We start from the raw sequence: 12,358 nt of genomic DNA, 5'->3' as shown, positions 1-12,358 counted from the left end.
ATTTTGTCTTTCTTCTATCACTTTCTCCTTAGTCCTTTCGACCCGCACGCCCTCATCGCATCGGTGATCGGCGGTTTCGTCGATGGCTTCGTGGTTGGTTTTGGCTTTTTGCTCATTCTTATTGTCATTTGGAGTCTTTATGATAAACTTATAGACGTTTTCTTTGACCTCGTTTTCCATGCGCAACTCTGGAGAGGCGTGTTGGATAGGCTAGCGGGAATCTTGGAGAGACAGGTTAGGGCGTTGAGATTTCAGAGGTTGTAGGGGTTTTTTTCTTACTTCTTTGATTCGATCTTGGGGCGTTGGTAGTCGTACTGGAATAATTTAAAAAATTAAAAAATTGAAAAATTGAAAACTAGATTGAGCTTGCATTGTGGTGATATTGTGAATGGAATATGAATTATGGACATATAAGTGTGAATTGTAGAGGTTGATCAAGCGAGTAATTTGACTTGAGTTTTTGATACATAGACTTGGAACAACGGTAATCTTTACGAACATTTTGATCATGGTAATATCTTTTGTCTTTCTTCGTCTTTGTAAGCGACGCAGCTCTCCGTCTTTCAAGCTTATAGCTTTAGTCAAAACGACCCGTAGGATCTTCTTGTAGAGCCATTCGTATTGTGTTCTAAAGTTCAAAGTTGGAAGTCAGCACGGGGATAGGAAATAGATATCTATTTGTTTTCTAGGGTGTGTGACGGCAAGATTACGTTAGTGTTATATCAAATGGCCTTGATATAAATCAGGCTTGAATCGATGCTCATTGTTAACCAATTTGGAGAATGAATGCCGTGGTGATCAAGAATTAATCAATACAATGCATACAATGCGTACAATGCGTACAAAACCTCAATGAAAGTAAGATACAAAGAAACACTAAGCGAGCCCTAGTAACTCAACTCTCTTATCCGTCAATCAGAACGCTTCGAAACAACCCCTGAACAGATATAATATAATTCAATTCTTACACACAAGCGAATATCTTCCCGTTCTTCCCTCCCCTCTCCACCACTCCTGAAGAAATTATGACGAATTATACTAATTATTGTACCAAAAGACCTTCATCTCAAGGAGATAGAGCTCGGCGAGTAGCCCCTTCTCTATAGATCGCTCATTTTCGACTCCTGGTTTATTGAAGTCTCGATATTAATAGTTTTCATTGTTCTCATCGTATGTCTCTGTAATTGTGGATTGCCGGTCACTACGAGGTTTGATGAGAGGACCAAGAGACAACCGCGGGAGTTGGAGATGAGTGGATTTAGGATGGGATGGGATGGGATGGTGAGGTCTGAATGTTTGAGGGAGAGATGACGTGATTTGAGGAGCATTGTTTTAGATGGAGTAAGGGAGAAGTGATCGATATTCTGTCTCAAATCCTTTTTCCAAATTTGTACGGAAAAGTGGATAATAAAAAGATTGAACGCATTTCATGGTTATATCGCTTCAGCGGTGATAGTGATGAAGATGGTGATCTAAATCTATGATTACTAGTAGAATTATTGCTTCAGATATACATCTAGCGAGAAATCATGCTCTTATCCGCTAATTACACAATATAATGAGTGGTTATGTGCACAAAACTAGTGAAAGTGTAATATGTGTTAGTGATAATTACAGCGAGGTCAGGTACATACAATGCAGGTATTGCCCAAGCTACACATTTGACATACTCGAATTTGTTCCTGAAGTACTCCCGAACATATCCAGAACAAATCCGTTATCAGCTCCTAACATGTATAAAAAGCATCCCACCCCCCGTTCCAGATTCATATTCCTTCCTCAAATCACTTCTGCCTGTAACATTCCTAGAATCCTCAAAGAACCAAGTGAAATATTACAAGCAGATCCACTAACACAAAAACCCCAAACTCCACAAATCAAGTCCGAAAACATCATGCCGAGAATACTAACTCAAGCCATCGGCCTATTAGTCGCCCTCATCTATGCATGTTTCATCTCCGTGGTCCTCCTGCCCATATTTCTTGCCTTCAACGGGCTTCCAATCCGCCCGGGTGAGCTTTATGGGGTTCTCCGAGGCATACTTGCTGAGAGAGTTCCCGGGGCAAGAGATACTCCGGATGACGAGTTACCACAAGCTAGACGGGACTGGATGGTTTCGCGTCATGAGATCATGATGGGGAGAGAATTTCAGATTGCTCAGTATCGCGGCTTTCTTCACGAGTTAAACGAGCGCAGTGCGAATCGTGCAGCTAACAATGGGCGAGTCGTTGCACCTCCTGAAGTCGTCGATGATTCTAGTTCTGAAGAGGAGTTTGATATCCATGATTATGACATGAGCCTTCCTTGATCTCGCTTTTTTCTTGAGGGGGTGTTTTTCATTGTGGTGGTGGTATTCCTCAGAGGACAAAAAAAATAAAGCTTTTCTTTTCCTTTTGCAATTTCAAGTAAATCTATACGATCAATGAATGATAATATTTGAGTGACAATAACAAGATAATAACGTGGAAATTAGAAAAATGAAAAGAAAAATTAGTCAATAATCTTAGTTGTTTGAGTGTACTTAAAAAGGACATGCCCCGCTATCATGATCGTCGTATCATGTGCGATCTTGATTTCCATGTGTCTGGTAACGAATTTGAAGAATACAATGGATACAACGTCTTTTTTGTTCTTTTGTGGTCTAGGCAGCCTTGGCAGCTTTTAGAACATAAGAATGGCAAGTTCGTCAAGTTCGATCAATAGGAAATGTCTCAGAATATGTCTTATATCAAAATCGAATCTCTGCTCAGTGCTCAGTCTTGCTGTTACATATGGTCCCTTTGACAGCTATCACGACGACAGTGTTTCACCATATCATGATGACCCCATCCTATATCTTACGAATTAATCTGGGACAGGCATGTAATGAACGAATGCATTGGATGAACCCCCACTTAAGTTTTATTATACAACTCAATTTGTCCATTATATACGTATAATTATACCGCATGCACATGTCGTCACATCATGTATGAATGGCCAAAACAAGCTTCGTTTGGCAGGGCGACGCTTTTTCGATCGAGTGGTGATGGGGCAAAGATATTGGTTCTCATCTCTTAAAAGTAGTTTTATTTCGAATTTCTTCGACAGATACCGGAGATCTATTCTAGCATGTTATTACACAGGAATAGTGCTTGTAGTTAGTTCCTCGAAAAGTACGTGGTTCAGTGAATGGTTGGAGAGAAAAAGTTCGGAGTCGTCAGGTTTTGGATCACAATTCAATAAGGATAGATAGGTGTGGGATAATAAGTAAAGGTAAATTTGTATTAAAGTCTCGATTGATTGTTTTTTCCTCTGACAGAAGCAAATATAGATTTGTCATATTCGACTGAGAGTTCGCGTGAAGAATGCATCATGTCGTCTCAAGTTTCTCCAGTTATGCCGTAGCACAATCACATCCATGTCTCGTACTTCTCAGATTCATCATGCACAGGCATTTTTCTTGTCTTTCCATTCCTGGAATGATTCTCAACCTTATTCCAATTTCTCGGATGCATCTCGACGTCGTGATGTGACCGGCCAGCGGTACGCGAGCGTTTCTTTGCTGCTTTTCTAGAGTCATTCATGCCGTATCTGTGGCGTTTGTGAGGCCAGAAGAAAGCCCATGCGAGCATGGCGGCAAGAACGATCATGCAAAAGGTAACGATGGCAATATGTTCAGGAAGCATCTTGAGATTGAGGTTGGTATCAGGAGTCTGGTTGGTGATGATAAGAAAGATGGAGACTCATCGAGGCATATGTACTCGGAAAATTGTGATTGTTCTTGATTTCTATCATAGTTATATAACAATCCAGTAACAACTAGATCAATGAATGAATATACAAAGAACTTTAGAATTGATTGGGCAATCTTCTTTGTTCTTGAAACATTGTTTTGTCGTGACTCGACGGAACTACCACAGCCCATAATCTAGCGAACAACAACAATGACCTTCCAATTACTGGTTGGATGATTGTTAGAGATCCTTTTGTCATAAGCAAGGCTTCGAAAAATGTGAGTTTAGCTTCAAAACATCATGCCATGCATTTACAACTCATAATTGGGTGGAGAAGCACTTGCTGTCATAGGGGTAGAGTAGGATTTTAAAAGCCAGGGTTAAGAACGAATGAATGGTAAAGAGAATTATGCACGCTTCTGGAACTAAATGGGAGGATATTGTGAAGTGAAAACTCGACGGGATTTTGAGCTTAAGAGTATTGACTTAAATTCGAATCAAACCAATTTATCCGAACACAATAGGTGCAACACTTGCGACACCATCGGCATTGATGTTGTTCGTTTGTAGAACATTATGAAACACCAATTTTCAGAGTTGTGGTTGCAAATATGCCTTGTGTTAGAGCATCAGGGGTCTCAAGGCTATAGGGAAGCTTGGCGGGTCTTACAGTGCAGGGGATAACTCATAGCCACTAAAATCATCGTGAACAGAGCGGCGTAGTAAAATCATAACAGGCTGCCATGCCCATCTAACTTTTCATGTGGTTACCTTTTCTTTAACCCACTGCTGTGTCTGGATATTCGACAGGGAATTCGGGTGACAGTCGTGAAAGGATCTGAGGATCTGCGAAGCGGGCACGACTTATACCAAGATATTGCGATATTCGACATGTCCAACTATCACCCATCAACTTCGATTTCTCGAGCACGACTTACACAGTCGTTACCACCATTACCCGAAGAAGATGCAGCACCTATCGAACCTTACCATGATGATCCAGCAGATGATGAAGGTGCGGAGGTCATGGAAGGGATGGGAGGAAACCATATCGATATGAACGAACCTCCTGGATATGAGCCAATGCACGATTATTTGGTCAGTAGAGTACGTCGATTAGCTCAAATGAGGCCTCCCGAATATGAAGTATCGTCGCCGGACCATACACACGACATACCACTTCAGCATCAAGAACCTTACCGAGATGACCCCTTCATTATTACGATAGATCCAAACCAACCTCCTCCACCATCTTACGAGGCTTTATATATACAAACACAAAGAGAATTAGAGATATTGAACGAAGAGATAGATCCAGATATAAGCCATGCCGAGGATGTCTGCAAATGGCTGGTTAGCATGATTTTGATTACTTTAACAATTATTGCTGTTGGTTTTGCATTCAATTGGGGTCACCCATTCTAAGACGGCCCAATCGAATGCCGACGATCGTACAGTTCAGAAGTAAGGGAGGACAACAGTGGAATTATACCCGGCTTATGGAAACGGAAATGGGAGCTTGGAGTTTGGTGTTTGAAATCTACAGTTTGAATAAGATTTGGAAATGGGATAACGGTTTGAAAGAAGCGGCTCTCGAAAGATTGTTTCTAATAGATTAGAATACAATTATTTACAATCTCAAACCTTCAGCATGTTTTGCCAATTTCCACCTCCAACACATCGCGAGGACTTTCCAATTTGGGGATGGCACTTTCAACAACCCACCTACGAGCTCCTTACTATCTAGTATCTACCCCGCCGTTGTCCGAGGATGTGTGACAACACATTAATCATTTGAAGCTTCTCTTTCCTTATCATATCCACTGATAATGTCAAGGTAAACTCTTATTGAAAGTATATACGACATACACTAGATTTGTGTACCAATTTCCGTTTAAATAGTTTGCAAAGTTCAAACCTCCCTGGATTTACTCTATTCCTTCGTTATTGTTCAAACTGTTATTCATCGTTAGCATGGCACCTGCAACAATAACAACAGCATCCGGTGCATCCTGGCAAGAGGTTGCCAAAGATAGACAGAGATATCGAGATGAGACTATCGCAGCTATCAAGCCACCTATCCCAGATGTCACGGATATTCCATTGAATACGTTATCAGTTGCGAGAAAAGTACTTACATCCGAGGAGATTAAGATTACAGAAGCTACAGTCGAAATTCTAGTGGCTAAACTTGCAAAAGGAGAGTTAAGTGCAACCGAAGTTGCGAAAGCATTCTTGAGAAGAGCTGGGTTGGCCCAAAAAGTGGTATGTTCATCTTAGCAAACACTTTTACTTTAGACTAATCAAAAGTCAGACTAATTGCATCACTGAATTACTTCCCGAGCGAGCGCTTTCTCGTGCAAAATACCTCGACGAATATTTGAAAACGAATGGAAAGACTATTGGCCCTCTTCACGGTATACCGATAAGCGTAAAAGAACATGTTGGTATCAAAGACCTGGACCATAATGCGGGCTTCGTTGCTTGGGTTGGCAAAACAAGTCCAGTCGATTCCCATATCCTAGAAATTCTGTTGAATGCAGGTGCTATATTATACGCTAGGACTACACAGCCTCAAACTTTGATGCATTTAGAGACAAGTAACAACATATATGGGTAAATTTGACAAGCAACTTACATTGACACTGCTAATTTGTTTCTTAGAGTTACTGTAAACCCATTCAATACCACTTTGACTTGCGGTGGCTCTTCAGGTGGTGAAGGGGCGTTAGTTGGATTTAGGGGTTCGTGTCTTGGTATCGGTACTGATATTGGTGGCTCAATCCGTTCACCGGCAGCAAATAATGGTAAATGAGAGCGAGTAAATTGAAACGAAACATGCTTACCTGTGCGTAGGTGTATATGGCATGAAGCCAACAGCTCGTCGCTTACCAGTAGATGGATGGACTGCAACTATGGCTGGTGCCGAGCACATCGTTCCCACAATCGGACCATTATCAACAAGCTTAGATGGCTGTAAAGTCTTCATGAAAGTACTCATTGATGCAAAACCATGGTACAAAGAACCATCTCTTTTGCCCTTTCCTTGGCGAGAAGAGAATTTCTTTCCGGGCAAAAAAATAAAAGTTGCGATTTTATGGGATGATGGGGTTGTTAAACCACATCCCCCAGTCACAAGAGCCTTAAAACAAGTCGTGGACAAGCTTAAGACGAATGCAAATATAGAAGTGGTTGAGTGGAAGCCATATAAGCATGATCTAGCTTGGGAGATAATTGTAAGAGTAATATTTTCCATAATGCAATCGTCACTAATTTAATTTAGGCCAATTTATATTTCTCCGATGGTGGATCACAAGAACTCGATGCGCTAAAGGAATCTGGGGAGCCCCTTCGACCCCTCACTGAGCACATCATTATCCAAAACAAGCATCTACAATCTCACAGCATCGCATCGATGTGGAATTCTCAAGTTCAACGGGATATGTATCGCACTGAATATGCAAATATTTGGAATGAAACAGCGACTTCGAAAGGTGCAAATGGTGAGCTGGAAGGAATGGTGGACGTTATACTGTCTCCAGTTGGGCCAGGGAGTGCACCAAAACTAGACACCAGTAAATGGTGGGGTTACACTTCGCAGTGGAACCTGTTAGATTATCCTGCTTTGGTCTTTCCAGTCGACAAGGTTGATGTGGAAAAGGATAGTACTGAAGAGACGTACACTCCAAGAAACGACAAGGACAAATACAATTGGGATCTATGGGAACAACATGGGGCTGAAGGTTATAAAGAGGCACCAATCAGCTTACAGCTGATAGGAAGACGGTTGGTTGCTATTCCAATTGTAAAGAATTCTGGCTAATACATTTCAATTTATAGATTTGAAGATGAGAAGGTCATCCAGGCTTTGGAGATCATTCAAGAGCAAACTGGATTACCGTTTGTTGAATACATTTGAACGATCTCAATCGAATAGAGAGAATTCTAAAAATCATTACCCTACATATTACATCAACTTTACAAATTTAAAGTTCATCTGTTCAATTAAGTCAACATGCCAAGTGAACTATATTGTAATGACATCCAAGATGAAGGGGCTCGCTTATCACTGTTGGACTGTCTCCTAAATTCGGGAGTACCACGGCAGTGGTCAATCTTACTGCAACTTGGACCTGTTCATTTCTAAAGAAGCGATCCCGATGCGACTCGTGAAACAATTGCGTATTCTTCATCGTATTCTTCATCGTGTTGCCTCAAAACAGGCCGGCGGCCAATTTGAGGGTCTATGCGACAGGCAGCCGAAAGACTATTGCGGATCCACCAGTGGGTGCACGGACTCACGGGACACTCAAGAGGGAAAACACAATTTCACACCAAAAAGAGCGATTTTAATAATTCAATCAAAATTAAAATTAAAATTGAATTTATTTGAAATTCAGATAAAGAGTTTTTAAGCATGAAGATTTTATATAGAAAAAAATTGGAATCAAAAGAATCAAGATTGAAGTCTTGATAATAGAATATATAATTCCCCATCAAATTTTTTGGTGGGAAAGCGTACTATTTGTATTTTGAGCTCAAATTGCATTTTATTCAAATCACTTTCAAAAGAAAGATTATTTGATGCTTAAAGAATTATATATCTCAATTTTGAAAGAATTCAATGATATATTGAATTTTAATTGAATTATTAAAATAGCTCTTTTTGGTATGAAATTGTGCTTTCCTGTCACGTTGTCCCGTGAGTCCGTGCAACCACTGGTGATCCAGAAGATGAGAATCTTTGACACCTAGAGATACTGATTTACAACACGAACTTGAGATGATGCCCACGAACCTACCCTGTAATTCTTCACAGCTCAACATTCTCTATAATAATTTTGACTGGCGTCAGCCCTTAAATTCAGATTAATTCATCTCATCACACATGATTTACGACGTCCCGTACTAGTCTCTTGTCATGCAATCCAATTCGTCCCATAATACTTAATCACTCTTTCCAATTCCATCGTTCCTCTTCCTAGCCTTCATATCTTACAAACCATGTATGATCCGCATTGGAATTCGGAAGCCTGACGTAGCACTTTAGCAGCTTGGCACTCACAGAATACGAATTGCCTACAACGCCCGGAAAATATCCCACCGAACTGCAAAATCACATTCGGTCCAGTATTACTCCGTGGTTCTGGTAATGATTAACTGAGGATTGTCGATACGCTTGATTTGCAGAAATAATATAGTGTTGGGAGGCTCAATGTTAAAAGGACTGAGCAAGTGCCTGGCGATGTCCTGTGCTGATTTTGTTTCTATTTTCAGATGTGGGTCTGGTCTTTGATGGTGGGACCACCAACTAAACTTTGGGAGCGCGTCGCAATAGGCGGATTGATCGTGAAGTTGATGCAATGAACATGGCGGGATGAGATGTGAAAGCCTTGAGGTGTTTCTTACATGTTCTCTATTAGGAAGTTCTTCCATCTTGGAATTCCATATTCGAACTCAATGAAATGTGAATGAGACCGTGACAACTGCCAAAAGTTGACGACTAAAATTACTCCTCCCACTTTCCATCCATCTTCACCTTCTATCAATGTAAATTAACTTACAAGAAACAATCTTCATCTGGCCAACATCATCACATCTATCTCACCCCGCACTAGGCACAACATCCATCTGAACTCTCCTCCGATTCTGATTGGTCAATGCCATTCTTCTCCCGGCGTCAAAGGTCTTTAGAGTTCCCATGCATAAGCTATGGATGAAAAGAATGCATCTCCCCACAAAAATTCATGTATTTTCCACGAGATTTCCTTATCAACACCATCATATGCGCACAAAATATGGAGTGCATGGATGCCATGTGGTCTGTAGGAATAAGATGATGGAGTAATCCCTTCCTACACTTTAATATGTGATGGGGAAGGAACTTGAGGAAGAAGAATCAGGGAAGATTGATGTAAGAAGGTCGATGAGCCTCATTCCAGGTCTATATGTACCGGACATATCTCCCAGTTTTCACTCACATTTTTCACTCTTGGTACCGATAAGTTTACGGCCACTCTTTCTTTCTCGTCTTTCTTTAATCCGTCTCATTCGTTTTACTTTTTGTCACTTTACGTACTTGGCATTCTTGAATGACGTGCGTGTTTGTCGTTCTTTTTTACTGTTGGAACTTCATTGGATTGTGAGAGTGCATTCTGATACACATTCTTTACTTATATCACACACTCCACGTCTCGGAGAAACTATCATTAAAACTTATTCCGAATCATCGAATTCGATTACACTACACTACGTCATAAACATCACCCAAAATGTCTTCTTCAACTTCCTCCTACGATCTCACCTCAAACCCTCCTTTCACACCAAAAAACAGAACACCAGTTCGATGCTCCTCAACTTTATCTACAACCTCCTCACCATCACCCTCATCTCACAACTTCCAATTCACGCCTAAGCCACTCGTCTTGATGCGTTCTTTCTCTGCATCCTCCACATCCTCGACGCAATCCCGCACTTCTCAGCCCTCATCACCATTCCTCGAACCGCCTTCACGATATGAATCAAGACACCCGAGTGAACTCATCTATAGACGAATGCCGGATAGTCCTAAACCTCATTACTTCTATGAGAGACCCGGGTTTTTCATCCCGAAGAGATCAGCGCCTAAAGCGCCGGGTGAGCCAAGGTCAAAGGTGGTTTTTATTGGAGGAATAGATGGGGACGAAGTGGATGATGATGAATGAGTTGAAGATTTATGGGTTGAATCTTATCAAAATTTCATATGGGGTATCAAACAGTATTGGAAATTATACGATGAGGAGATGATGACGGGACAGGTTCATTCGATTCGAGGAAAGCTGAATACTGGAACAGCGATTTTCCTTTCTACAAAGTCCATCAAGACACATGAGTCTAGGGTTTCCGGATAGAGACCTGGATCTTTCATTCTTGTTCGGGTTAAATTGGTGGTGCATACTATGTCGGGGATGGGATAAAATATAGGCATTGGGGCGCTATCATTCGTTTGTACCCGGGTTTATCATTCTTTTACCACATATGTCTATCTAACATTCGTTGAATATGCATAAACATATTCCATTTTATACTAGTATCCAACACTCGTTTATTAGGGGTACATTTTAGAGATTTCTTTAAATAAATAAATCATTCATTCATTCATTTCTCAGATGTACGAGCTTCTTTTAGTCTCCTGTTAAAAGTGACCAAGAATCGTGACACAGAGGGGAATTTCATGAGCAAACATATGATTGATGAAATTAGTATTTTGGTATCTAATACTATGTCAATTATCATGGCCTCTTCTAACCCAGTGATATCTTTTTCACCGTCATTGTATCATATCCCTATACCATATCTAATACGTAATATACATTTCCCAACTTTCGCACCCTATCTCTCCCAACTAATACAACTATCCACGCTCTCCCTCACCACCCTAAAACCTGCCCGCGAATTCTTAATTTCCTCTTCACACCACACATTGTTTGTCTTATAACTAGACCTTGGGGGCGGTTCACTCAACGGACCTATAAAATCTCTCTTCAACCTATACATCTCATCATCTCTACCCTCTCCTTCTTAACCGTCACATCCCTCTGCACCAGTATAAAAATACCCTCTCTAATCTTATCATTCTCCAAATTTCTCGTCGAGCATCCCTGATTCTGTATTTATATATCCTCACTCCCCGCTTCCGCATCACTTCCCACAATACTTCTCCTGCGGGACTGATCTGCCGATCCGAGATCTTCGCTCATACGCGTGTACAATCCTGATATGCGACCAGTTTTAGAAGCGAGCCGAGAAGAGGGAAGGGTAATTTTTGCAGAGGTGGTGTTGTTAGAGCCGGATTTGATCGTGTCGGTGAAGCTGTATGAAGGGGGGATGGAACGTCTATCTGGGAAGCGAGAATATTTGTTGGATCAGGTAATTCTTGAGGCAAAAAAGACAGAATGATTGAAGTCTTTGAATCATCCATATTGACTTTTAAAGTAATTAGCTGCTGGCTGGATGGTATGAATACTAGACTACGAACAGAACTTGGACGTTTCTGATCGTCTACAGAAACGCTCGCTTGATGCTCTCCCAGCCCTACACTCAATCCTATTGATCGTTTAGTACATATATTAGCAAGATAAATGCTCCTCAACTTTAAATGAGAGAGAACACTACATACCATATAAATCATAGATAGGAGTACCCAGACTAAACAGTTACGCAACACCCATAAACCAATCTTCGTATTGTATTCTGGCAACGGTATAAAGTTTTGCAAAGATCCTCAACACAAAAGAGGCAAAGGATAAGACGAGAAGAATTTTTTTGAAGCCAGTACAAGTGACCTCTTGCCTTGTACCCCAAGGTCATCGAGATGCGGTGTACTCATTGTGCAAAATTTCGGTGTGTAGTCCGAAGAGTATAGAGCGAGTTTGACGCAGTGTAGTCAGTGAAGCGCACGAAACAAGGATACGCGCTAAATTGATTTTCAAAACCTGTCTCGTAGACAGAAACCAATGTAGTTTTACTAATGGGAGTAGAATATCAGTTAAAGATCATGATTCGATGGTTAATTCAACGTCGAAAGTCTTGTATACTGTAGAGCATCTATGTATCAGAATGTAGACCATTCTGTTCCATGATCTATCTACTCGTACAGTTCT

General features: G+C 40.9%; 5 protein-coding genes across 5 annotated transcripts; 4 read left to right on the top strand and 1 right to left on the bottom strand.

Annotated features, from left to right (window-relative positions):
* Positions 1–1,894: 1,894 nt before the first annotated feature.
* EAE98_003055 (uncharacterized protein) lies at positions 1,895–2,308 on the top strand (the record flags this gene model as incomplete). Its single annotated transcript, XM_038950675.1, has 1 exon — positions 1,895–2,308. One exon carries the CDS (start codon positions 1,895–1,897, stop codon positions 2,306–2,308), a length of 414 nt encoding a protein of 137 aa, XP_038813204.1.
* A 1,084-nt stretch (positions 2,309–3,392) lies between these two features.
* Positions 3,393–3,668, bottom strand: EAE98_003054 (uncharacterized protein; the record flags this gene model as incomplete). Its single annotated transcript, XM_038950674.1, has 1 exon — positions 3,393–3,668. One exon carries the CDS (start codon positions 3,666–3,668, stop codon positions 3,393–3,395), a length of 276 nt encoding a protein of 91 aa, XP_038813203.1.
* A 939-nt stretch (positions 3,669–4,607) lies between these two features.
* On the top strand, positions 4,608–5,141 carry EAE98_003053 (uncharacterized protein; the record flags this gene model as incomplete). The annotated part of the gene is made up of 1 exon (XM_038950673.1): positions 4,608–5,141. One exon carries the CDS (start codon positions 4,608–4,610, stop codon positions 5,139–5,141), a length of 534 nt encoding a protein of 177 aa, XP_038813202.1.
* A 549-nt stretch (positions 5,142–5,690) lies between these two features.
* On the top strand, positions 5,691–7,635 carry EAE98_003052 (uncharacterized protein; the record flags this gene model as incomplete). The annotated part of the gene is made up of 6 exons (XM_038950672.1): positions 5,691–5,981; positions 6,031–6,332; positions 6,381–6,523; positions 6,573–6,952; positions 7,000–7,502; positions 7,557–7,635. The coding sequence occupies 6 exons, from the start codon at positions 5,691–5,693 to the stop codon at positions 7,633–7,635; spliced, it is 1,698 nt and encodes a 565-aa protein (XP_038813201.1).
* A 2,353-nt stretch (positions 7,636–9,988) lies between these two features.
* On the top strand, positions 9,989–10,420 carry EAE98_003051 (uncharacterized protein; the record flags this gene model as incomplete). The annotated part of the gene is made up of 1 exon (XM_038950671.1): positions 9,989–10,420. One exon carries the CDS (start codon positions 9,989–9,991, stop codon positions 10,418–10,420), a length of 432 nt encoding a protein of 143 aa, XP_038813200.1.
* Positions 10,421–12,358: the final 1,938 nt, after the last annotated feature.

Source organism: Botrytis deweyae (genome assembly GCF_014898535.1).
Source record: "Botrytis deweyae strain B1 chromosome Unknown BDEW_005, whole genome shotgun sequence".
Lineage (NCBI taxonomy): Eukaryota > Fungi > Ascomycota > Leotiomycetes > Helotiales > Sclerotiniaceae > Botrytis > Botrytis deweyae.
Note: the sequence above shows the minus strand (reverse complement) of the source record. Positions and strands in the feature narration are given on the sequence as shown.